The 25779-nt window shown below is 36.8% G+C and overlaps 1 protein-coding gene across 1 annotated transcript; it reads right to left on the bottom strand.

The window, feature by feature from the left end:
- Positions 1–225: 225 nt before the first annotated feature.
- LOC127622637 (phosphatidate cytidylyltransferase 1-like) lies at positions 226–25779 on the bottom strand. The gene is made up of 13 exons (XM_052096655.1): positions 25437–25779; positions 13062–13210; positions 10939–11035; positions 10553–10650; positions 10017–10156; positions 7576–7634; positions 6108–6190; positions 4762–4849; positions 4509–4577; positions 4235–4387; positions 2927–3046; positions 2468–2571; positions 226–2257 (listed from the first exon to the last, which is right to left on the bottom strand). Exons 1-13 carry the CDS (start codon positions 25500–25502, stop codon positions 2122–2124), a joined length of 1362 nt encoding a protein of 453 aa, XP_051952615.1. The 5' UTR covers positions 25503–25779; the 3' UTR covers positions 226–2121.

Below are 25779 nucleotides of genomic sequence, written 5' to 3'. Positions count from 1 at the left end.
GTGGAATAATGAATTAATGAATGTAACCAAAGTGAGAACAGGTCAAAAGTAAAGAGTTTAGTCACCAAATGTATTGAAATCATAATAATAATAATAATAATAATAGCTTATATTGTTAGCTTTTCCCCCAGTATTGCCCATAATCTGTTACTTTGTGTGTTCACCATGTCTTCTGGTGAATATTTACTACTGAAAAGGAATTCTGAAAATGAAACAGACATAAATAAATATTCCCAATATTTTTTATACAATGATTAACACAAACTTTGATAATTATTACAAACCCATTTGTTGTTAAACCTCTCAACAATATAATCTTTTACAATATTATACACTGGGTAACAAAGTAAATCGTACAGAAGCTCTTAACAAACTAAACTAGCCTCAACACAAGCTATACACCTGGCAGAGAAGGTGTGTTCTCTTTGGTATGATAGGTTTCATATTACTATACATTACTAGACAAACAACATTCTCACTTGGCTGCAAAATGTCTATGATAAAGCTGGTTGAGCCAAACTTAAAGTCTACAGGGCAGCGGATGTAAAGTAAACATGTAAACCTATTGCAGAAAAGGAATGAATGAGGTAAGGGGTCGCAGATTCAATGACTAAGTATTTACAATACTTTTCCAAACTACACCCCAGTGTGTAATTAGGGCAAAGGTCATGGACACAGGCCACTATGTAAACCCACTTTAGGGGAAATTGTTTCTCTAAAAACGTATTTTAACAGGATGAAATTGTCAAGAGTAATATTATACTTTTGTTCTTTATAAACTTTTGTATTTTATTGTTCTTTAAGTAAGGTTCCAGCATCTGAATGCATATCTCAGTGTGAAATAAATATGATAGTATTAAGGGGCTTTACACAGCAAATATAGACAGTGCTTTGGTGCAAATTTGTAGATATGTTTAGAAAACAATTCTGAAGGAATTCAGCTAATTTAAATGAACATGAAAATCCATATTTGTTTTAAAATACAATTTTAAGTGCAGCTTATCACACAACATTGCAGGGAGAACAAACAATAAAATAAATCAATGTATTTACTTTTGAAATATTTTCTAAAAAACATGATCAGATATCTACTCAAAAGCACCAGTGTTTGTAGATAAAACCTGAATGGCAAATTTAAAAAGGTTAAAAGTGAGACGTGTATCTCCAGTGCAACTAAAGGAATGGTCAAGTAGGGGAAACACAGCAAATGATTCATAGATCATCTTCCTCAAAAAGGCTGTGTCAAGCTATTCTCCATCCCTAGAGAACTTTAATCGTGCTAGAGTGAAGAACACAAGACAAGTCTAGGTCTTTTGCATATCATATTCATAACTATATGTTATAGAATTTAATTACCCTCATATATTTTAATAAATATATAATCTATATATTTATGATCTAGTATATCATATCTATGTACAATAATACATTATGATATGTACACACAAGTGAGTATGCAATGTATACCTTATCCACTGTTATTGTTATTCTAACACTCGCACAAACACACATAATAATGTGGAAGGGAAACGAGAACATAGCAGTAACAGTAGGACTTGAGAACACGCTTCTGTTTTAGACTTGTTGTTTTGTAATGGTTTGAGTTTATGACCCCTGTTATAAATTAAGCTCACATTTTATGTTGACTTTGACAATTATGGCATCTCAAAAATCCAATGTCACCACCATGAATTATTGCAGTCACAAAGCATTTCCACTTGAAATATCACACTCCTAAATGAGGCCAGAATCACTCTCAGAACCCATTCAACGATGTCACTCCAATCAAGACCCATTCTTGTACAGTGCTACTGTATACATTCACCTACCATGTGCTTTGTTCTTTTCTTTATCATGTTTCTTGATTGGAAGACCAGTGTTTTATGTTCCAAACCGTGGCTCTGCTTTAGAGAACCACACCTCCACCTTGTGGTCATTTTCCTCTTGCATTTGGTAAGTTTTAATGGGTTGAAAGAGAAAGGTTTTTTTAGCAGACATCACTCTCTATTATTGCATTCAGAGTTAATTGGGAGTGTGCATGTGTGATCACAGTCATGGGTAAATGCTTAAAGAGTTCAACAGGACATGATCTGTTTTTGTCTGCTATGGTGGAGATTTCCATCATTGCGCCTCCTCCACAGCAGGGGGCAGCATGCCCTTTTCTCGCAAGTGATTGCGCAGGGTGTTGAAGATGCTTAGTTGCTGCTGTGGTTGCAGGAGGAGCAACTGCTGTAAGACCTTACTGGGGTTTGGCCCCCTGGGGAAGAGAGAAACCATCACGATTCAAAATATAGAAGCAGACTTGCTTCCTGTATGCACACTGCTGGTAGAACTGGGAGAGCAAACACGAAAGTGCAACTATCGAAATATACAATTTCTCAGAACTTAACCAGAATCAATCAGAAGTGATATGATTACATCTAATTCTTGATTGGGATCAAATATTTTCAAGAAGTCACTTCCTCACCTGATAAAACTTGCTATGTAAACATGAACAAATGTGGCCATCAGATACTGACAGTCAAAGCGATCCATAATCCCACCATGACCAGGGATGGTGTCTGCAAAGTCCTACAGCATGAGAAAGCACAATTTACAATGTAACTGAAAGTTAATCTGCCTTTAATTACCACAGAGACAATTAATTTCCACAATTGTTGGGTTTTATTGTTCTTTGAGTAAGGTTCTTGGTGTGAACTAAATTTATGATTTTAGTAAGGAACTTTATCAAGCAAAATAGACTGCTTTTGTACATGTTTGGAGATTTTTTTTTGGTAAATTATTCAGAAGGATTTCAGTTATTTAAATTGAAAATGTATGCTATTAAAAATATAATTTGATTTCTTTATTCAAGCAAGTGAATTCTGTGTAAAGATACAAATCTAGGGTGTATACTGTATATTACTTTTACTGAATGTTAACTTACTTTGATTTTGAAAGCGCGTTTGAAGCCACTGGCAAAGAATCCACCAAATGGTCCAATCAGAGAGGCGAATGAAGAGAGTGCAATACTGTGTATCTGAAATGGGTAAAGATTCACCGTTTTCTGCAGACGAAAGTGAAGATATCAACATCATTATCAGCCCAACATAAAGAAACATGAATGTTATACATTTATCGTCATTCCAAATAAAAAAAAAATACAGCATGCCCACAAAGATGTCTTTCCAAATTCTTACAATGATATACATTAATCAGGCCTTTACTGGACCACAAATAATCCCCATAAAGCAATAGTTCACTCAAAAATGACAATTCTCTCATCATTTACTCCCCCTCATGCCATCCCAGAGGTTTATGACTTTTCTTTTCTTCAGCTCTGTAGGTCCATACAATGTAAAGGCAGCATAAAAGTAATCCATAAAACTCCAGTGGTAAAATCCATGACTTTAGAAATTATATGAAAGGTGTGGGTTAGAAATAAATATACTATATACTATAAATTGTCCTCTCTGCCTATTAGGTGGTGATATGCATGAAGAACATTTATCATCAAACACAAAAGGAGAATATGAAAGTGAAAATGGAGATTGATAGTAAAAAAGGAATAAAATTTGGATCTTTCTCTCACCCACACATATCATATCGCTTCCGAAGACATGGATTTAACAACTGAAGTCTTATGGATTACTTTTATTACCTTTATGTGCTTTTGGAGCTTTAACATTTTGCTACCCATTCACTTGCATTGAATGGACCAACAGAGCTGAGATATTCTTCTAAAAATGTATATTCTTTTAAAAGTTTGTGTTGAGCAGAAGAAAGTAAGTCATGCAAATCTGGGATGGAATGAGGGTGAGTAAATGCGAGAATATTCATTTTTGGGTGAACTATCCCTTTAAAGCCAGGTTCACACGTTGCTGTCAAATTTCTAATTATTTCTATTGTCGTAGGGAAAATTTTGCAATGAATCAAAACAAAGTTTTGAGAGTGGCAGAAAATTTTGTGTTTGAATCAGGCAGTGTGACTGCTCCTACGACATCCAGATGAAATAAAACACCCAGTGAAAAGTATCAGTTGGGATGATTTGGGACGGCATTACTCTGGATATGATGTGTATTGTATAGCCTTAAATTATGTCACACGGTATACGATAGCTTTTACCCAAGATCTCACTGGAATCAAATGACTGTATACAGTCTGACAAGCAATAATTATAAAGGGCAGTTAAAATCATACAGTGTGTACACGGCAATACACTACAGTATGTAGAATTAGCCTGTCCTATACTCACCCATCTGATCACATTCTGCACTACTGCAGGCAGTGTGTATTCCTGCATCACAAACAGATTTGGGGGCTCACACTCTACTGCAAAGCGGTTTGTCTCGCTGTTGTATTCCACTGGACAAATAAAGTGCTGGTACTGGGATAGCAAGTACGCAAACTGAAATGAGAATAGGATCAGTTTTTTACACGAATATCACATGGGTCATTTATTGACAGAGTTGTAGATTTTGGTATATGTTAATAGTTTCACATTAAGAAGGGTCTAATGGCTGGCTTACAAAAAAGCTGAAAGCCACTGTTGCAAAGAATCCTCCGATGAATCCTTCCCACGTCTTTTTGGGGGAGAGCTGAGAGGGAGCAAAGAGGTTTGAGTACACAAATAAAAGGAAATCGTAAAAAAATGAAAAAATCATTCCTATGGAAAAATTATGAAACTATGCCATAGGAAACTAAAGTTAATAGATTAATTCAAGGAATCTAGCACAAAATCTCTATTAGGCAACATCTACAATATAACATGTATCCATTTACCTTAATCAGTGGTGTTCTTCCAAAGAAGAAGCCAAATAGGTAGGCCATTATATCATTGCAGATGACAGTAGATATTGGAAGTATAAACCTAAAGAACAGAATAGCAGTTTTCATTTCCACACATTTACAATTGCTGCCATGAACAAGGTGTAAAGAACCATTGGGAGAGAAGAAAGTTAAAATATTTTAGTCTGATTATTTTAGTCATTAGATTTTGAGAAAATTAACTAAAAGATGAGGAATTCTGAAAGGTTAATTAAGTTGAAGGTATAGTTGACCCAAAAATGAAAATTCTCTCATTTACTCACCCTCATGCCACCCCAGATGTGTATGACTTTCTTTCTTCTGCAGAACACAAACAAAGATTTTTAGAAGAATATTTCAGCTCTGTAGGTCCATGCAAGCTAGTGAATGGTGACCAGAACTTTGAAGCTCCAAAAATCACATAAAGGCAGCATAAAATTAATTCATAAGGCTCCGGTGTTTAAATCCATGTCTTCTGAAGGAATATGATATGTGTGTGTAAAACACAGAAATATTTAAGTCATTTATTTAACCACAAAACTTTTACTTTCAAAATTTGAAAGATTTTAGATTTAGAGTATGTAGGGTAAGGACTTAAATATAGATCTGTTTCTTACACATATCATATCGCTTCTGAAGACATTACACTGTAGTTGTATGAGTTACTTTTATGCTGCCTTTATGTGATTTTTGGAGCTTCAAAGGTCTGGTCACCATTCACTTGCATTGTAAGGACCTTCAGAGCTGAAATATTCTTCTTAAAATCTTGTTTGTATTCAGCAGAAGAAAGAAAGTCATACACATCTGGGATGACATGAGAGTGAATAAATTATGAGATCACTTTCTTTTTTGGGTGAACTATCCCTTTAAAGTGAAGTGTGATTTCTGCACCTCTTGCAGCACCAAAATGGAATTGCAAAAATAATGACAGTTTTCAAACAGATTTTACAAACTCTCCCCCCACCATTGGTCAAAAACAGATAGTCCTACCCCAAACTCACACCATTGGTTGAGCCAATGTTGTTAGGTTGTGCTGGTCAGGATTCACAAACAAAACAGAGCAATGTTTTGATAGAGACAAAGAGTGCTTTTCAGGAAAGTCGAATGGCTTTCTGTTGTATTCGCATATTAAGTTGGGATAGAAGAAAGTATTTTACCATCTGAAAAATTATACACTTCAGCTTTGATAGTGTTTTTTTTTTTTCTGCTCTCCCATAATTAACTAGATAGATTACTCATGTGGAAAATCAGAAGACAGTTGAGAAACTCAAATAGGAGTGTGCAGTTGAGAAACCTCAGACAGGTCTGTCAGGTGTGCTTACCAGATCATTCCCTCAAACAGGTTCTGAATGACCAGATGTGACTGAGTCACCACAATCAACAAGGTCACATGGGTCCAAGCAAACTGGAATGGCAAGCACGCACACACACACACACACACACACACACACACACACACAGTGAAAGTTTGAAATGTCGGTCATTGAAACAATGGTGATAATGTACAGTTAAAGCACATATAAAAACCCACACAAGGCACTAAGGTAAGGCTGTGCAGTAAGATGCCACTGTCACTGAGCATAAACACAGAATTATTGTTATAACATAATTTTATTCCTCTGTCTCACCATGGGAGTCTAAAAAGTTAATTAAGAAATTCAATAGCCTGTACTAAGACTATAAAATGACTTAAAGTTTAATATGAAAATTTAATATTTAAAAAAGCTAACAAGACTGATTGTTAAAGAAAACTTGGCTGGAAGGAGTATCAATTGCTTGTTGAATATTTTGCTGTTGAGTGTTCTAGTGTGGTGGCTTTTAAAGTTCATAAATGGGTGTGACCGCATTCACAAAGGAACTTACAATTTTCATGCTGACATAGGTTTGTGCTCATTATTGGAGTTGCTTAACTGCTGTTGTTTAACTCAACCCAACAGCCCAACATTAACCAGTTCAAGTTTCTGGTTAATAAGTAACCAGAAACTTACATTCAATTTAGAAGGAAATACCATTGCTTGCAAGGCTTGCAAGTTTTAGGTGAGCTTAGATTTAAGGCTTTTGTTTTGTTACTACATAATTAAAATGGCACATCAGAGCCACCTTGCCATTGCCATGACACTTAGCACACGTTTTAGTTTTCATCAATTATGTTTAAAAGCAGCTATATAAAGTTAAATGGATGCAAGAAAAGATCAGCCACAATTTAGTATGCAAATAAATGCAAGAAGACCAAAATAGTAATATAACAATAACTTAATATTTTAATAATGTACTGAAAGTCAATAGAAGATTTTAAAACGTTGATCTTAAATTTCTTAAAACATATAAAGTTAATAAATATGGAAAATAGCAAGCACACCCAAGGCTGAAATTATCTTCAAAACTTAGTCTGAATGGAGTCTGTACATTAAGCAGTCCAAGCTGAAATAATTACAGAAAGTTGTAAAGAAGAATATTTAAAAGAGGAGAAATTGTAATACAGTGCTGCCTTGTGAGCTCTGTAAATATATACATGCAATTAATCATTTTCATTTGCAATGACTCAAAACTTGTTTACAAAAATATTTAAGACTTTTGAGAATTGCAAAATACCCAATGTATTAGAATATCAATAAATGATACAGAAATAAAAGAAAAATAAGAGCTGAAAACACTATCCTCTAAATCAATATTAAATGCATAATATGACATGACTTTTGTCAATGGATGAAATGTAAAACTGATAAACACATGACTGTGTATGGAAACGACAGTTCAAGAAGGGCTGGGAAATAAATTACTGATACACACCATATAAAACTGCAGGCGGTAATGTTTCTTCACTAAACTCAGTACAAACATGCAGAAACCTGTAAAAGGCAAATAACATGCAGTTAATAACCTGAAATAAAGGAGAACATTATTAAAAATTACAACTGTTTAGAACATTATCATACTGTTTTCCCATCTAAAATGTGGACCCGAGAGACAGCATAAGCAAGAACAATTTTTCTCTAATTTTCGAAATATTAAAATATATTAAAAACATTTTAGAAGCTTTGTTTTATGGAAATGACATAATTCTCTCAAAATATCATTATCATGATTTTGCTTCATAGATATCACAAAGTAATGAAACAAACTAGAGACTATTTAGCAGAAAAGGGACACTTTTATTAAAATGAATAGGAGATACTGGAATGCCCAATGTAGATGTAAAGTCCTGCTTACAGTTAAAGAGCAAATCACCTTTTAGATACAAACATCACATTTAAGTCAAATCAAGAGCATGTATGCACACTACAAGCCAGGAAAATTGTGTTTTTATCGGAATCTGAGATAAAAAAGTGCAATTTCTGATTCCAGTGTTGTCAGATTTTACTGCTGATTTGAAATATGTACTTTGATTGTAATCTTGAACAACCGTTTTGGAGATTTTTTCCCCATTCAAGTATATAGGAGCTGCACTTGTATGTCCCTTCTTTACATAGGAAAATAGCTGCCCTAAAGTGTTCCAAAGATGGCCACCAGTGAACTGACCTGCTAGAAAGACTTTCAAATGAACACCCTAGATCAGATATTTTATTCGGATATGACTATTTGCACTAGGTGTAAATAGAGCCTGCCACACATTGCAGCTATATTCACTACAAACGCCTGATGAAAACACAGAAATGGAAGACAAACTGTGCCTCTAGTGTCAATGCAGTGGTGTGGAGAGTGAATGTGCTTTTTTTGTTTGGGCGATCTGGGTTCGATTCTGGCTTTAGTCCTACTTTTTCCCATCCTGTTTCCGGTCTCCACTATTCAAATTTCCTCTACTACTTATAATAATAATACAAATTAATATAAAGGTTGATTTCCTCACAGAGTTAAGAAAATGGTTAACCATGGTTTTACTATAGTGATCTTGTTGTAGCCATGTTTTTTGTCGAATGCAGTTAACGATGGTGTTACTACAGTAATATGGTGTTAATATAGTAACCATGTTTAATTTTGTGGTTATGATTTTCCTACAAAATACCAAGGTGATACTATGTTATTGCAGTAAAACCATGGTTAAATTTTGTAAGGGAAGATTAGGGTTAGGTTTAAGGGTAGGGGGTTGGTGTAGGGTGCCTGTGGAACTCTAAATAAACACAATAAACACACTGCGGTGATACTGTATGTTAGTATATAATTAGGGGTGCAAATATTATCAGACACTATTTGCACTTAATGCAAAGACAATGCTTTTTGTTACTATTAACACTTAGTGTAAATTGCATCAATCGCTTAGTGCAAACAGCCTCAGCCTATTTTATTTTTGGCTCTTGCTAATATGAAGGGGTCTTCATGCTTGAGATGCTCAATTAAAGGGTTCGTCAGTTGGGTGCCAGAGATAATTTTTCAAGCTAGGAATAGTGAGAGGCAACATCTATTGACTGCAGAGGAGAAAAACTGCAACACCTGTCAGAATGCTGTGTATATATGGCCACACAGAGGCAGAGCTTCATGCACGTTTAGTCATGAGTATCAACATACATTTACATCTACATTCACATCTATATGAAGCAATGTCTCTGTTGGGAACCTAAGCTGGTCTTAACTCTAAATTATCTGAATGATTTGATCCTTCCAAGCACTCCATTCTTTTTAATGCTTTTATTCACTGCCTGTGTACTTATACCATGTCTTATGTTACCCAGTACCCCTGCTCCCTATAAGCAGACTACTCTGCGTAGGGCACCGACTCCCTAGGGGGGCACCATCTTACATAGGAGGGCAACAGAAAGTCCACCGGCTACCCTTACTCACACGATATATGTTATTCAAGGACCCGAAATCAGTTGCGGAACACAGATGATCGCTTCACGTTCATATCACGTGAATTATTATTATTTAATTTTTTTTTATTTTCAAGAATTTAAGGGAAAAGGTATTTTTGTCTTCCAGTGGAAAAAATTATAAAAATATTTTATATTTTACAAGTCAACTACTGTCATTTCTTAACTGGAAATAAAAAATAGACTTTTATCAGCATAGAGCTAATACTGTACATAACGATACATGTCGAAACACATGTCAATGTGACCAAGCAACCAATCAACTCTTGTGAACTCATTATGTACACAATGCTTTGAACACCATTTAATCTATAATACACCACATAAGCAAGTGTGGACTGTAGGCCTTTGACCATGTCATAAAAGTCTCTGCTAGTCAGAGGTCGCCTTGAAGTGTGTTTCATAAGATCAGTCAGTTAGACTCACCTGCCAAATACAGTGCAAAAGAAATGAAGCGATGATAACGCACAAGGAACTGCAAAGGTTCCTCCCTTTGGACGAGCACACCAAAATAATCAGCCACTGTCTCTCCATAAAAAAAGTAGTTCACACAAATCAAGAAGTACCTGAAATACAGGAAGCATTTGTTTATGCCAAGATTTGATGACTGAGTGAAAGACATGTATTTGATGGAAACGGTGTTGGGGCCTTGTTAGTTGCTCAGCTGTCTTGTTTAGTTGAGGACCTTTTGTTTTGTTTGAACAATGCATGCAGATTGGGTGTACTGTATTCTATCTTCCAACATGGACATACACTTTGCTCAAGTCCAGTTAATCACTGCTTTATCTATGATAAAAGGTGACTGTGGAAAAACGTGAGCAAGTGGGTGTGTGTTTATTTGTAGTTGAGTGTGTAGATGAATGTAAAGTGCATGAATCAGAGTGAGGGTGGGGAGAAAGAGAAAAAGGGGAGCTAATGGGTGAAAGAGAAGCTTTAAACTGCCTTGCCTGCATTGTACTCACCAGCTGAGAGTTCTAAACCATGGCAGCTCATAGGAATGGTATACTCTGTAGCCAATGGTGATAATTTCATGAAAACATTTGATTTGAATACCCATAACCTATAAAATAAAAATTAAATCGCAGATTACTTAAAAGGCCAAAAGTAATTTTAAAGTAGTTTTTATATGAAAATATTTATATCAAGTTTAAGTAATGATGAAGTGTTGAAAATTACAGTTATATGAATGACTGTAGATCATGCTTTACAATGGGCAAACCTTATAATCAGGGCTTGAGAGAGGACAGCTGGGATATTTTGTAAATGCTTGGTCTAGGACCACAAACACAGAATAGCCTGTGGTCATTGTGTTTGTCATGTTAATTGTGTTGTGTTGTGTTGTACTTACCAATAAAATAAGCATAATAGGTCCCAAATAGATGATGAGGAAAAAGCCAACGATCATCGTCAATGACAAAATGCCTCTTATCCACCAGTTCTTCCATCTGTAAAGATCAAGATATTTTGAACAAAAATCAAGATATTTTATCAAAGAATCAAATGTAACTTCCCTTTTGCATGAAAGTCTTTGGGACTAGCAGTTTATATAATATGTATATGTACACTCACTGAGCACTTTATTAGGAACACCTGTACACCTACTTTTTAATGCGATTATCTAATCAGTCAATCGTGTGGCATCAGTGCAATGCATAAAATCATGCATATATGGGTCAGGAGCTTCAGTTAATGTTTACATCAACCATCAGAATGGTGAAAAATTGTTATCTCAGTGATTTCGACTGTGGCACGATTGTTGGTGCTAGACGGACTTGTTTGATTGTTTCTGTAAATGCTGATCTCCAGGGTTTTTTATGCACAACAGTCTCTAGAGTTTACTCAGAATGGTAAAAAGCAAAAAACAAAAAACACCCAGTGAGCGGCAGTTCTGCGGACGGAAACTTGTTGATGAGAGAGATCAATGGAGAATGGCCAGACTGGTTCAAGCTGACAGAAATGCTACAGTAATGCATATTACTACTCAATTGTAGTGAGCAGGATAGCATCTCAGACCGCACAACACATCGAACCTTGAGCGGATGGGCTATAACAGCAGAAGACCATGACAGGCACTTTATGAGGACCATTGTTTTATATACATTTATAGATTACATTTCGTTTACTTTACAACAACAACAACTTACATTTATATAGCGCTTTTCTCAAACTCAAAGCGCTTTACATAGTATAGGGGGAATCTCCTCAACCACCACCAGTGTGCAGCATCCACCTGGATGATGCGACGGCAGCCATAGTGCACCAGACCACACACCAGCTATTGGTGGAGAGGAGATGGTAGAGGAGATGGTAGAGTGATGTAGCCAATTCAGGGATGGAGATTATTAGGAGGCCATGATAGATAGGGAATTTGGCTAGGACACCGGGGTTAAACCCCTACTCTTTACGAGAAAGTGCCCTAGGCATTTTTAATGACCACAGAGAGTCAAGACCTCAGTTTAACATCCCATCCAAAAGACGGTGCTTTTTTACAGTATAGTGTCCCCGTCACTATACTGGGGCATTAGGACCCACACAGACCATAGGGTGAGCACCCCCTGCTGGCCTCCCTAATACCTCTTCCAGCAGCAACCTTGGTTTTCCCCAGGAGGTCTCCCATCCAGGTACTGGCCAGGCTCAACCCTGCTTAGCTTTAGTGGGCAACCAGGCAATAGCCGCAGGGTGATATGGCAGCCGACAATAAAAATACACTAAAAGACTGGTTTCTTGGAACGAGATGTATTGGAAAACTGATTACCTATTGATTGTTGCTATTTAAATGTGTGTGTGTTAAACTGAATCAAAATAGCAATGCAAAAAGATCTGTTGTTTAAATAAACAATGATGAGTTCTGATTGCTTTAAGCTTTACTGTTTACCTTGAATGTTGAATATGTTTGAATTTGATGTTGTGAGCTTTGTGAGAAAAAAATTGATGGGAGAGATTTATGCTGCAGTGGCATACATGTAATAAATGATGTTCCATCAGAGATGGGAATCAATTCTTAGTTTTCTGTACCAGAGTGTCATAAACTGTTTGCTGGCCACAACACATGCAGCTGAATGGAAAAGAAGAGAAAAGAGTGGGAGAGAAAAAGAGTGCAGCATCATCACATTGTGTGGCTAGCCAGGCGCCTACATTCAGGCATACCACCCTGCTTTGGACCAGGGCCTCTGCGGTCTATTAAAGTGGCTAGAGCAAATCTTACCAACAGAGCAGCAAAACTGAGGAAGACTTGGACCTCTGAAAAAAGATCCTGTTTAAACCCTCTGAAGGGCCCAATACCCCATTAGCATTTCAACTATCACAGTCAAATTGTACAGGTGAACAATACTTGCTGTAAAGTTATGTGTCTGCATTCACAGATTAACTTATCAATTTTCACAAGGCTCTGCTTTTACTGGAAAACCCTGTGCTTTAGGTGCCTACATGGATGTTTGGGGAGTTGTTTGTGAGTCCAGAATCTGTAAGTACCTAGATGACAAGCCTTCCAGGGCTTTGTTGAAACACTCTGGAGTATTATCTGCGGAAGGTGGCACGTCTGGTGTGTCTGCTTTGGAGTCGCCCTCCATGTCTTCTTCCCCCTCACCAGGAAAGCCAAGCCTGTCATCTCCGTCTGCCTCCTGCAGTGAGCACACACACGCACAAACACAAACAAACACACACATGAGATAAGAAGAAAATGAGAGTAAGTTACTTAAAAATAGTAATCAACTACATATTACAAACTATTTCTCTAAAAAATAGTATTACTAATCTAATTACTTTTCAGTTACTTTCTAAAACACATTTATTCAACTAATTCAAAATAATAGTCTATATTTCTTTATTGTTCATTGTTACACACAAGTCAAACAATCAGCACCTCAAATGTCTCCTTCACAATGACTCGTTACAAGGCCATAATTCATGTATTCATAGTATAGGAGCCTGAGTAGCTCAGTGGTAAAGTTCTAATCCCACGGCATGCTGAGTGACTCCGGCCAGGTCTCCTAAGCAACCAAATTGGCCCGGTTGCTAGGGTGGGTAGAATCACATGGGGTAACCTCCTCGTGGTCACTATAATGTGGTTCGTTCTCGGTGGGGCGTGTGGTGAGTTGACCGTGAATGCCACAGTGGAAGGCATGAAGCCTCCACATGTGCTATGTCTCCGTGGCAACGCGCTCAACAAGCCACGTGATAAGATTCGCGGGTTGACGGTCTCAGACGTGGAGGCATCTGGGATTCGTCCTCTGCCACCCGGATTGAGGTCGAATCACTACGAAACCCCGAGGACTTAAAAAAGCTCATTGGGAATTGGGTGAAATAAATAAATAAGGATGAAGTATATAATGTACTTAAAAGGAATAAAATTAGTTAGTAACTGTAATCTGACTAAATTTTTTACTTAAAAGTAATTATATTCAAGTAACTAATTACTTTTTAATTGAATTACACTCAACACTGACTGACACCAAACAAACAAGGACAGGAAAATTGCTAGGTGAGAGAACAGTCAGATAATTTGTCTCAAAACTAACTACCAATGAGCTAAATTGATTCTCCTGAGCAATCACAATGAAATGGAGGCCGCCATGGAAATCATAGATTTACCAGTCAAAGTAATGGAGAGCGACAGTGGATAGGACACTAGTCAGCATAATTTATGGAAATTCTAGACAAATGCCTCTGAGGAAAATCAACCTGGCTTGAGGACATGGCACCTGAGTAGGTGTGGTAGAGTCTGCTGAAGTTCAAACCTGTCTGTAGAACTGTATAAAGGTTGGTTAATCCTCTTTCACTATTGTCTTGGGCAACATACCACAGCAATAAGTGAAAGAACATAATTAAATGTAGCAGACAACAGCAGCAGGGGAAGCTAAAGTCAAAAAGCAAGAATTGCTCAACTGAAGGAAAATGTCCTAAAAGAGGAAAAGTTGGACAAATATTTAATCATCATCATAACTTAACAAGATCATTGGTCACTATAATCAGCCATATCACCATGTAGCTCAAGACTGTTGCCAACTGAAGCTAAGCAGGGTTGAGCCTGGTCAGTAACTGGATGGGAGACCTACTGGGGAAAACTAAGGTTGCTGCTGGAAGTGGTATTAGGGAGGCTAGCAGAGGGTGTTCACTCTGTGGTCTGTGTGAGTCCTAATGCTCCAGTATAGACTACAGAGAGGGGTCCTGACTCTCTGTAGTCATTAAAAAAAAAAAATAACAGGACACTTCTTGAAAAAGAGTAGGGGTGTAACTCTGATGTCCTGGCCAAATTCCCCCCATTGGCCCTTATCAATCATGGCCTCCTAATAATCCCCAGCCATTAATTGGCTCTATAACTCTACTCTCACCTCTCCACCAATAACTGGTGTGTGGTGAGCATACTGGGGCACTATGGCTGCCGTCACATCATCCAGGTGGATGCTGCACATTGGTGGTGGTTGAGGAGAGTCCCCTGTTCACTGTGTAAAGTGCTTTGTAGTCAGGAAAGCACTATATAAATGTAATGTTTGTTCATTCATATAATAATGCACAAAACTATAAAAGTAAGAAAAAATAAATAAATGCTTCCATACAGAGTGACACAGAAGACAGAATGAAAGGCTTCAGCATAACTAGAGTACTTCAGGGTGATCCTCGCTGTGCATTCAAAAACGCAGAGTTGCAAGATAATATTGTGGCTACATCTTTAGTTCACGACATTAAGCAGTTTTAACCTTTTTTACTGCAGCTATTTATTTAAACAGTGCCAGACAGAATCAGCCAAAAAACTTTAATCTTTCCACAGTACCTCACAAATATTGTTTATGATGATTTAACACCCAACAGTGATCAACTTAAAATGTATTGTTGATGTGGTTCTTTGCTGTAACAGCAGTGCATAAAAGGACTAAACCTAAAGCATTAAAAAGACTAAACTTCTTGCAGAGAGTTTTACTGTGCTTTCTGTTATTCACTATGAAGCACGGTAGGTTCTCATCATGCAAAAACTTTCTCTAAGTAGTTGCATCTCTTAATTAATTCAAGAAATGCGTCTCCGATTAAAACCCACGACCAATAAAAATAGTAATGTTAGAAGTCTTCCATACTAATCGACTAGTCAGTTGTTGGATGACTAGTCGACCTAAACCACCCTGGCATATCATACCTAGTTAATGCAAGGCCTAATTTGAAAAGCATCCACCATGTGACAATGGCAGCAGCCCACATCCTGGAATGCTTCATGCTTAATTGTCTAATTAATCTGCAATAAATCTGTAATGTGGATTTAAAAACTAATATATTGCAAACTATTGGGAAATAAATAAAAAAAATTCTGTTTAACCAATTTGTTGCATGTTGCTCTTTTACTGTGGACGTATTGATTTCAGATTCCTCTGCTCCTGAATGTCCAACCAATGTAAGGCACGTTTTAATTACAACAGAAGTACGGCAAGTCTTAACTATCACCAAAATGCAGAATGAAACATTTTGGTCTGCAAGCACATTTCATGTGGAGTTCAAATTGGCGCTGACGCCCTGACGTGAATAATGAACACAAATCATGAACATGACTTCATGATTCATGATGTAGGAAAAGGATAGCCACCAGAAGAGTTTAAAAAGATTTAATTCCATTGCAATGAAGATGCAGCCTATGGGGAAACTAGTCAAACTCCCACTTAGAATTAGGGAAACGTTTATGTTACTTTAATTGGTGCCTTGAATTTGAGTGCATTTCTATCTTTATAGTGTGGAAGACTTTATTTGGAAAAAGTTAATAAAGCATTATATTGTTACATAATGTTTTTTTTTTCTTTCCTAAGGTGGAAATAAATACATTTTGACAGTATATTTAGTGTCAAATTTCAGCACGGTTAATTGCGATTATCTACAAAACAAATCTGCAATTAATCACGTATAAAAATCGAATCGACTGACAGCACTAATATATCTTTGTTTGTGTTCTGTATAATAAAGAAAGTCATACAAGTTTGAGATGGCATAAGGGTGAATAAATGAAAAGAATTATAATTATTTTCGATTTCGAATTATTCCGTTAAGAGAGCAGTTCTTGATCCAAATAAGTTGTGCACCAGACTTCATGCCAGTCAAAAGTATTGCCCTTGCGAAACTATCCATGTGCAGGCATTCTTATTCATAGCTTTAGTGACTATTGCATTTGGAAGTGTTTCTGTCAATTCCTGAACCCCTTACTAAATACCAAATTTGGCCATGTAAGTTAGTACAAGACTAAAGTGGACTAAATTTTCAAAATTAGCAAACGGAACAAAGCCTTTGTAGCATGACTCTAAGAAGCTGTGCTCAGCTAGTAATTGGGTGCAAGTTGCATTGACCAGAGAGGTCACTCATGTCTAAAACCATGCTCAGATTAAGACTTGTAAAAGAAACCTATTGCTAACTTTTTAATGAGGGCACACTCAGACCCCCTGAAAACATTCTTGAAAAATTATAGGCCCAAGCAATTTACAGCTGCAGTCAAATTGATTTTGTGCATTGTGAAAATTAAAATGTGAGTTTGGAGAAATAAAAAACATAAGACAATAAGCAAACTGTAACATTATCTATATATCTCTCTACTCTGCCTGTACAATAGAAAAATTAGAAGAGAGTTTCCAAATGCTAGAGATTAATGGCAAACTAGCAAAACACTACAGTGCAATCGAGAAAAATAATCAGCATTTATGACTGTGCACTGATATACAGTATAATTTTTACCATTTGAATGGTGGACAACGGTCTTAGAATACCTACATCTCTCAGTGCGTCAGTCGAGGAAGTGTCAAATACACCTGGTGCGTCATGTCTATCTTTCAGAGAGCATGCACACAACACTGAGGCCAACTATGGTATGAGTATTATATACATATGCTGGACAAAGACGAGCAACATTCACATTATTTAGGTCTGATAGTCCAACTTTGAAAAATCGGACTGATACAATTTAAAAATTCCTCCTGACTCTTTTGCAGGTCTGATCGGCAGTTGCAGGATGTGTTTGGTGGAGGTTTTTGCAGCCAAACGAGGGTCGAACAGGTATTAAATCCAAGGATTTACACATACGTTTTCCAACCCGCTCTGTAAATGTTTATACAGCGTGTTCTCATAAATAAATACAAATGGATCACTGTTGTTGTAAGCAGACTTGTTTGAAGATCAGATTAAATCTTATGACCAATTTATGCAGAAATCCATGTTAAATTCACATAGTTTTTCTTGCTGTAAACCATAAATGTCATTGGCCATATGTTAATTCATTTGTCAGCTAAATAATACCATGACAAATTGTTCATTTACCAGGGAGGGATCTTTGCATTGAAAACATGACATCTACATAGTCAAACAAACTAATCTTTTATTTCAAAAGAGCAAGGAAAATCATGGTATGTAGCCTTGAAGAAATAGTTCACCCAAAAATGAAAATAATGTCATCATTGTTCTGTCTTCTGTGGAACACACTTTTTTTTTTTCATATAATGAAAGTGAATGGTGACTGAGGCTTTTGTTTTGACAAACATCTCCTTTTGTGTTCCATGGAAGAAAGAAAACAGGTTTGGAAAAACATAAGTGTGTGTAATTTTCATTCATATATATTTGTCCTTCAGAGCTTTCGGCTCCACGCATATATCGCCCTGCCAAGGAGAGTGCAGTGAGAGAGGGGATAAGCAGACTGGCCTGATTAGCTACTCCATAAATGAGACTAAACTAATCCCCAGGAGATGGAATAGCCCCAGTCCAGCTCCACCCCAGAAAGGCACATATCAAAACACAAACACACAAAGGCAGAATGACCTAGCCATCATTCACCGCTTTGCTCATTCAGTGTCTACTGGAAGAGCTGGTCTCTGTAACTGAACGTGCTGAATGAACAGAGATCATATAACTGTGCAAGTGTCAAAAAACCTGCCAAATCATCACTAAACCATCACTAGGACCCTATGAAATCCTCTCTAAAGTGCTACAAGGGTGAAAATAAAGCCTCAGTAAAGTACTTTTTATAGGGGATGAATGACAGCTTGGCCCAGCTTTCAATGTCCCTTTAAATCCTTCACAGGGGTGGCAAAAAATGGGCTGGTCAGGAATTCTTCCTGGTGCAGCAAATACCAAACTGGGCTAACTCACTGCTGCAGAACAAAGCGGATGTGAGAGAGCTCAGACAGCAGAATTTCTAATGCAATGTTGCATACTGTGAAGTGCAAATTAGTCCACTAATGGGGGACTAATTTGGGGTGGGGGGTTCAACCTGCTGAATTGCAATACTACATATAAAACACCTCTACAACCTGACTGATTGTTGTGCTTGTCCCTGTGACAGAGCCAAAAACGAATAACAGCAAAAAAACAATATGACCTCAGCCCCAAAATGATATTTTGACAATTTGAAGGAGACTCTCTGTCAATGCTGAGATTTTGGGGTGGGACAACTTGTTTGTCCAAACAACGGAGGATTGGGGAGTGTTTGGGTGACCTGTTTGGAAACACTGATTATCTTTTCAAATGCATTTGGTGCCACTAGTGGTGTAGAAATGATAGATCCCCTAATGTATTGGCCAAACATCGGTTGTCTGCACTATTGGAAATCGTACAAATGTAGTGGTTCTCACTCTCAATGGGAGTTGTGTGTGGATCGCAGAGTAGCATGAGCCTACACATGCTGTGAGTCTCCACAGTGTCATGCACAACGAGCCACATGATAAGATGCGTGGATTGACTGTCTCAGAAGCTGAGGCAACCGAGACTTGTCCTCTGCCACCCAGATTGAGGTGAGTAACAGCACCACTATGAGGACCTACCAATTAGTGGGAACTGGGCATTCCAAATTGGGGAGAAAAGGGGAAAATAATAATAAAAATAAAACAATGGTTGCTGATGGAGTGATGAAGCGACTGACCTTGAGAGGACAGGCAAAGCTCAGCTTGTGACATCAGTGTTAGTCTTATAAGGAGACAAGTGTTTGACTGGTCTTTCAGAGCTAAGACCAAGTGCTGCACTGTAAAAAATGCTTTTAAAATGTGTTTTGGCAGGTAACCTAAAAATGTGCTTCATGCGGTAACATTAAAGTCAACTGGTTTTATTCAATTAACAAATGTAATTTAATCTGACTAAATTTACCTGACAAGTTAGATTACAACATTTTAAAAATAATTAAATAAGGTAGAAATAGATCCTTAAGGCAACAATTCCAGGTTACCACTTTTCTCAGTTTATTTGAAACCAATGTATTCATGAATAAACTAAAAGGCACAAAAAAATGTCATGCTACTCCTACATAATAGCCACTGAATGCCCTAAAAAGAACAGAAGGTTCTTCAGTGTCTCGTTAACAAAACATTTATAAAATAAAGCAAACTCTTGTTAGGCAATGGATAAACTGATTCATTTTATATAAACTGGCAGCCAATTTTGCTCTTATTGAATGAAATTGGTACTTTTATTCACCAAAGTGGCATTCATCTGATCACAAGTCAGGACATTAATAATGTGAAAAATTACTATTACAGTTTGAAAACATTTTTCAGAACTTCTTAAACTACAAAGAGTTCTGAAAAAAAATACTCCACGAGCAGCAATGACAGCTTTGCAGATTCTTGTCATTCTAGCTGTCAGTTTGCCCAGATACTCAGGTGACATTTCACCCCACACTTCCTGTAGCACTTGCCATAGATGTGGCAGTCTTTTCTTTCACTTCTCACACACCTTATAGTCCAGCTGATCCTACAAAACTCAATGGGGTTAAGACCCATAACACTCTTTTCCAATTATTCCAATGTCTGTGTTTTGTTGCCCACTCTAACCTATTCATTTTTTTTTTTTCTGTTTCAAAAGTGGCTTTTTTCTTTTCAATTCTTCCCGTTGGCCTGCACCCCTGAGTCTTCTCTTTACTGTTGTACTTGAAACTGGTTAAGAGCGGGTAGAATTCAATGAAGCTGTCAGCTGAGGACATGTGAGGTGTCTATTTCTAAAACTAGAGACTCTTGACGTACTTATCATCTTGTTTAGTTGAACATCAGGCCTTCCACATCTCTTTCTGTCCTTGTTAGAACCAGTTGTCCTTTGTCTTTGAAGATTGTAGTGTACACCTTTGAATGAAATCTTAAGTTTTTTTTGGCAATTTCAAGTATAGCCTTCATTCTTCAAAACAATGATTGACTGATTAGTTTCTAGTGAAATCTGTTAATTTAGACATGCCAGTCTATTGCATTCTGTGGCAACTCAAAAACAAACACAAAGACAGTGTTAAGCTACATTTAAGAAACAAATAGCTTTCAACTGTGTTTGATATAATGGCAAACTAGTACCAAATTAGCAATTTAGCATGATTTCTAAAGAATAAGGTGTTGTAGTGATGGCTGCTGGAAATGGGGCCTGTCTAGATTTGATCAAATATTACTTTTTTAAAATAGTGATGGTGCTGTTTTTTTTTTTACATCAGTAATGTCCTGACTATACTTTGTGATTAGCTGAATGCCACTTTGGTGAATTAAAGTACCAATTTCCTTCCGAAACAGAAAAATCTGTACATTATTCCAAACTTTTGGCCACCAGTGTGTGTGTATGTATACATTTATTTAAATATAGCTTTTTGAACTATGGTTATGGAATTTATATTTTAACCCTTTATGCTCTGATGGGCCGGCGGGCCTGCTGAGAAAAAAAAAAACACAGTCTTGACCAACACAAAATATAATTTTAAAGCTTAGAAGCAGTACTTTACAATGCACATAGGCATTATGACCAAAACTGAACAAGTGATTTGAAATTTGCAAAAGAATCAAGAGTGTTCCGTTTGGTTATTTATTCATAATTTTGCACTCCACATATTATAGATACTGGTAACAGCAATCTCATCAAATAGCCATGTGTCATATGTTGTTGGAAAGCTCTCATAGAGTACAGCCAACTCATTTATTTTACCTAACAGTCAAAAATATAGCAAGTAATAGCAAGGTATAGGTCTCTGACATACATGTTACATGTTAACAGGTGTTGCTTATATGAGGCATTTTTTAATTATAACTTCAAGAAATATGAACAGAGCATTAAATCTCAGATACCATTACTTAGAGGAGGCAATTATCTTTAAAACAAGCCCACACATATAATCGGATGCATAGATCATTAGATAATCCACACAAAGCAGAATGTGCACACAGAGCACATAATATGCTACCTGGCTAAAACATGTTAGCTTTCCTAGATAAAATGACTTCATCAGAATTTATGTAGTATGTTATCCACTATGTTTACTGTAACACTAAACCAATCTTTTCAGATTTCTGCAACCAGAGATGGAAATCATCCAAATATGAGCAGTTCACTCTAATTGAATATGGCCACCAGAAGATGGCACCAAGTACTTGACACGGATTCAATGATGGCTCAGATGACACAGAATGGAACTGAATGAGATCTCGTTACTCATGCCTGCATGTGTTGGAGGGAGAGCAACCCTTTAGTAATTGTTGTATTTGCATGTGTAATTAGTTCTTATGTACAATTCTTATGTTTTATATGTTTGGAGAGGCTTTTGGACACTTAGTGTACAAAAACGTCTCCAGGATCAATTATATTTGTAATTCTATAACTTTTGATTTCTTTGTCTTATCAATACAACATTTTTCTCAGACACAGTTGACATGATCGGAACAAATAAAAGCAGTTTTTTGGAGCTACCATACTTACACCCAGAGATATATTATGTAAAACCAGAGAAATAAGAAAAAGAGTTAATTGACTCCCTTAAGATGCTCTTGGCCTATTAGGAACTCTAATGTATAACAATTTTGGACAAGCAGTTTCCCTACCCACTTGTTGAGAACTCTTCCGCAGAAAGAGTGTGACATCTCAACAGTAAACTTAGTAAACTCCTCTAAACCAGTTTAATACTTTGAAGACATGACAGGGAACAAAGATTCCCTTCAGAAGCCTTGACTGTGACTAAAATGTTTGTAGCTGTTATCTGGAAAAACAGACATGTGCTTATGTGTTAGATCCATTTCCAGAATAACCACTGTGTTACACATAATTCACTACTTTTCCAAACTGTGGTTAATTTATTTGTTGACCTCTCTCGCATTTGATTTGGTATCTATTCCAAACTAAGGCAAACTAAAGATTATTTGTTGAATTAGATGCTCAGCTGTCAACACTACATCATTTCCAGGGAAGAGGAAAATATTCTAGGCCATTAGATATCTTTTAGGGATGCACCGAAATGAAAATTCTGGGCCGAAACCGAAACCGAAAATCCAGGATGCACTTGGCCGAAAACCGAAACCGAAACTTTTACCTATTTAAAAAAAAAAATTTATCAATAGAAATTAATTAATCTGAACTGAAAAACTACAAACCAATAAAATAATCACACTTTTATTGAAAGTAACACCAAAATTGGACAAAAAATATATTAAAACTATATTAAATATTATTCTTTCAGTTCTGTAAAAATCAAATTTTACAGATTTTATTAACAATTATCCAAATAATGTAAAGTTTTAGAAAACTATTATATGCAAAACAACAGTCAAGTAATGAACTTAGCTAGCATCTTTCAAAAAGTTTAAATATGCAACAGTAATTTTAATTAAAACAAAAAGGCAGAACACAGAATGGCAGAGGGCCTCTATTCCACTGATCTATAACTATAATATATAATTATATATATAGATCAGTGCTCTATTCTGTTTATGTAAACGTATGTACACTTTAAGTGAACATTATTGTGCAAAACAGCAGTAATTGAACTAAATCCAAAGGCAACTGTAAACGACAGATGTATCCTCAAGTGAAGAACAAGTGTAATGTAATTTCTATTCACATCATATTGGACCGCTTTCTATTTAACTACAAGTGACAGGTTTCTCTTCAAGAACAAAAGTTGCTAAACTAGCTCATCAAGAACATGAGATGCTGCACTGAACAGTCTCTCACTCTCTGTGCTGGTGCTTGGGCAGATAAATACCTGTGCGCAATCCGCGCAAGCAAAGGAAAGCGGTCTTTGTTTATGCGCCCGTAGTCAAGGGGATTGTCGCTTCTGGCGTAGTTCAGATAAATACGTCTCAAGTTGTGGTGTAGCTGCGCTAGTTGTGGCATTTTCCTGTAGAATCTCTTGCTGTACTCTGTATATATATATCTTGAAAGTTCTGCTGAATAAACACTGCAGATCGCAAATTTGATGTCCTTATCAGAAACTTTGAAGAATTTCCACACCGCTGACATGATCGGCCTTTGTTTGGTAGCGCTGTGATAAGGGCTAGATCGATCCAGAGTGAAATCTGAGCACTGAGGGGCGGGGCGAGGAGGTATATATTTTCGGCTCATCTTTTCGGCCTTTTTTCTCTTTCGGCCGAAAACCGAAAGTGCCGAAAGTGCCATTTTCGGCCGAAAATTTTCGGCGGCCGAAATTTCGGTGCATCCCTAATATCTTTAACACCATTAAATTACAAAAATTTAAATGACTAAAACATCCTACTTGTAAACAGATGCAACATTGTTTTTCTACAAAAGACTGAGACAATTAATTGAAATTAGTCAGCTTACTGTCATTTTAATTTCACAAATAAAAGCAATCAGAAGAGGAGGAATTGCAATCATAAGGGAGCAGCTGTCCTTCTGATAGGACTGTAATATTGGTCCTGATGTTGCACCTATCGCAGGTTGCCACCGGTTCCGACCCGAAAGCAAATTGTCATCAATGTGTATATGCTGTGTGCACAGCTATTAAAGAAAAATATATGTGGAGTAATATCAGGGTTTACATATGATACATTCCTGATATTCAATAGGTTATTTTGAACAATCATCTAATCTAAAGCATCACCATCACAACTCCATTATGTCCCGCATATTTCTCCATCAACTTTAACGACCAACTGAATTTGATTGTCATCTGAATTTAATGTCATAATGCAATTTACATTTTCTGAAGAAGCTCAGCAAATGTGATCCGATGTAAAGAGGGTTAGATTTCAAATATTTCAAAGCTTTAAAATTGTCAAAAATTTTCAGAAAGTGAACTCCGCATTGGACAAATCATTCTGATAGTTTATAGTCTTGAAAAAAATTGCAGAACATTCTGAGAATGTCAATGTAGCCTAAATACAGGTAAGGCTAATTTAAGTTTGTGTAAAGAAAAGGCAATATATATATATATTTCATTTTGTAATTTATTTTTGTAAATTAATGCTTTATTCATGTAGTTATTTAATTTAATACGGGGAATTTTGCCAGCATTTTCTCAAAAGTAAACTAAACAATAATTGTATAGAATTGGGCTATATGTAAGTGTAAGAGTTCTTCTTAGCATAAACAAAACAAACAAAAACTAATAACGTATAGTTTAGCTCTGGTCCGGCCTATATGATTCTGAACTCTAATAAAAATACATCAAACAAACATCCAACTGTTCTCTCTGTATGGCAAGTTGACAAACCTATGACAGACTGAATGTCTAAAAACAGTGAGCTGCATAACAAGATTTTGGGTCATGAGGAAAGGAAACATGCCTATGTGATGATGTTTAAAATACTTCCAAACGCGTCTATGAAGGGCAAACATGCTGTCTAGGTAGGCAGCTCACTATGTTTTGAAACACAGCCACTCACTGACTCCCTGGCTTTGCAGTGTTTGTTTCAGCAACTTCATACTGAAATAAAAACGCAACCATGAATGTCACAATATCAACACAACGTCACCATTCAGAAAAACACATTTAAGCCTGATATAATCAAATAAGAGTTGTTTTTGCGCAATAGTGGCTCAGGTTGAAGTGGTTTGACTGGTTGCGTTAGCTGCTTAGCTAGAAGGTCATTCCCATTCGACTGAGGGAAATAAAGCCCGTGAATGAATGTATCCGGCAGAAATTACCTTGTCACTGATGCTTTCTGTGCTGTCAGGGTCTCCACCTCCTCCTCGCCTTCTCAGCTCCGTCATTTTCGGCTATTTCAGTCTAAATAATTCATAGATATCGTGGGAGGTCCGTGTTAGAAAGAAGCAAAACAGTGTTGCGGACAATCTCGTTAATCCGGTTAATTTAACAAGACAGCGACCATCAAAGTGTCTTACGCGGCAGGTGAGAGAGAGAGACAGACAGCCTGTGAGCATTTGGTTGTGCCCGCGATTCGCGCTGCTGTTTTGTTAGTTCAATCAGTGAGAGACCAGCCTCTCTCCTTTCCTTTCCTTCTCTCTCTCCGCTCACTCACTCAGTGAC

Source organism: Xyrauchen texanus, chromosome 3 (genome assembly GCF_025860055.1).
Source record: "Xyrauchen texanus isolate HMW12.3.18 chromosome 3, RBS_HiC_50CHRs, whole genome shotgun sequence".
Classification (NCBI taxonomy): domain Eukaryota; kingdom Metazoa; phylum Chordata; class Actinopteri; order Cypriniformes; family Catostomidae; genus Xyrauchen; species Xyrauchen texanus.
The sequence above is the reverse complement of the archived record's forward strand: the minus strand, read 5'-3'. Positions and strand labels throughout refer to the sequence as shown.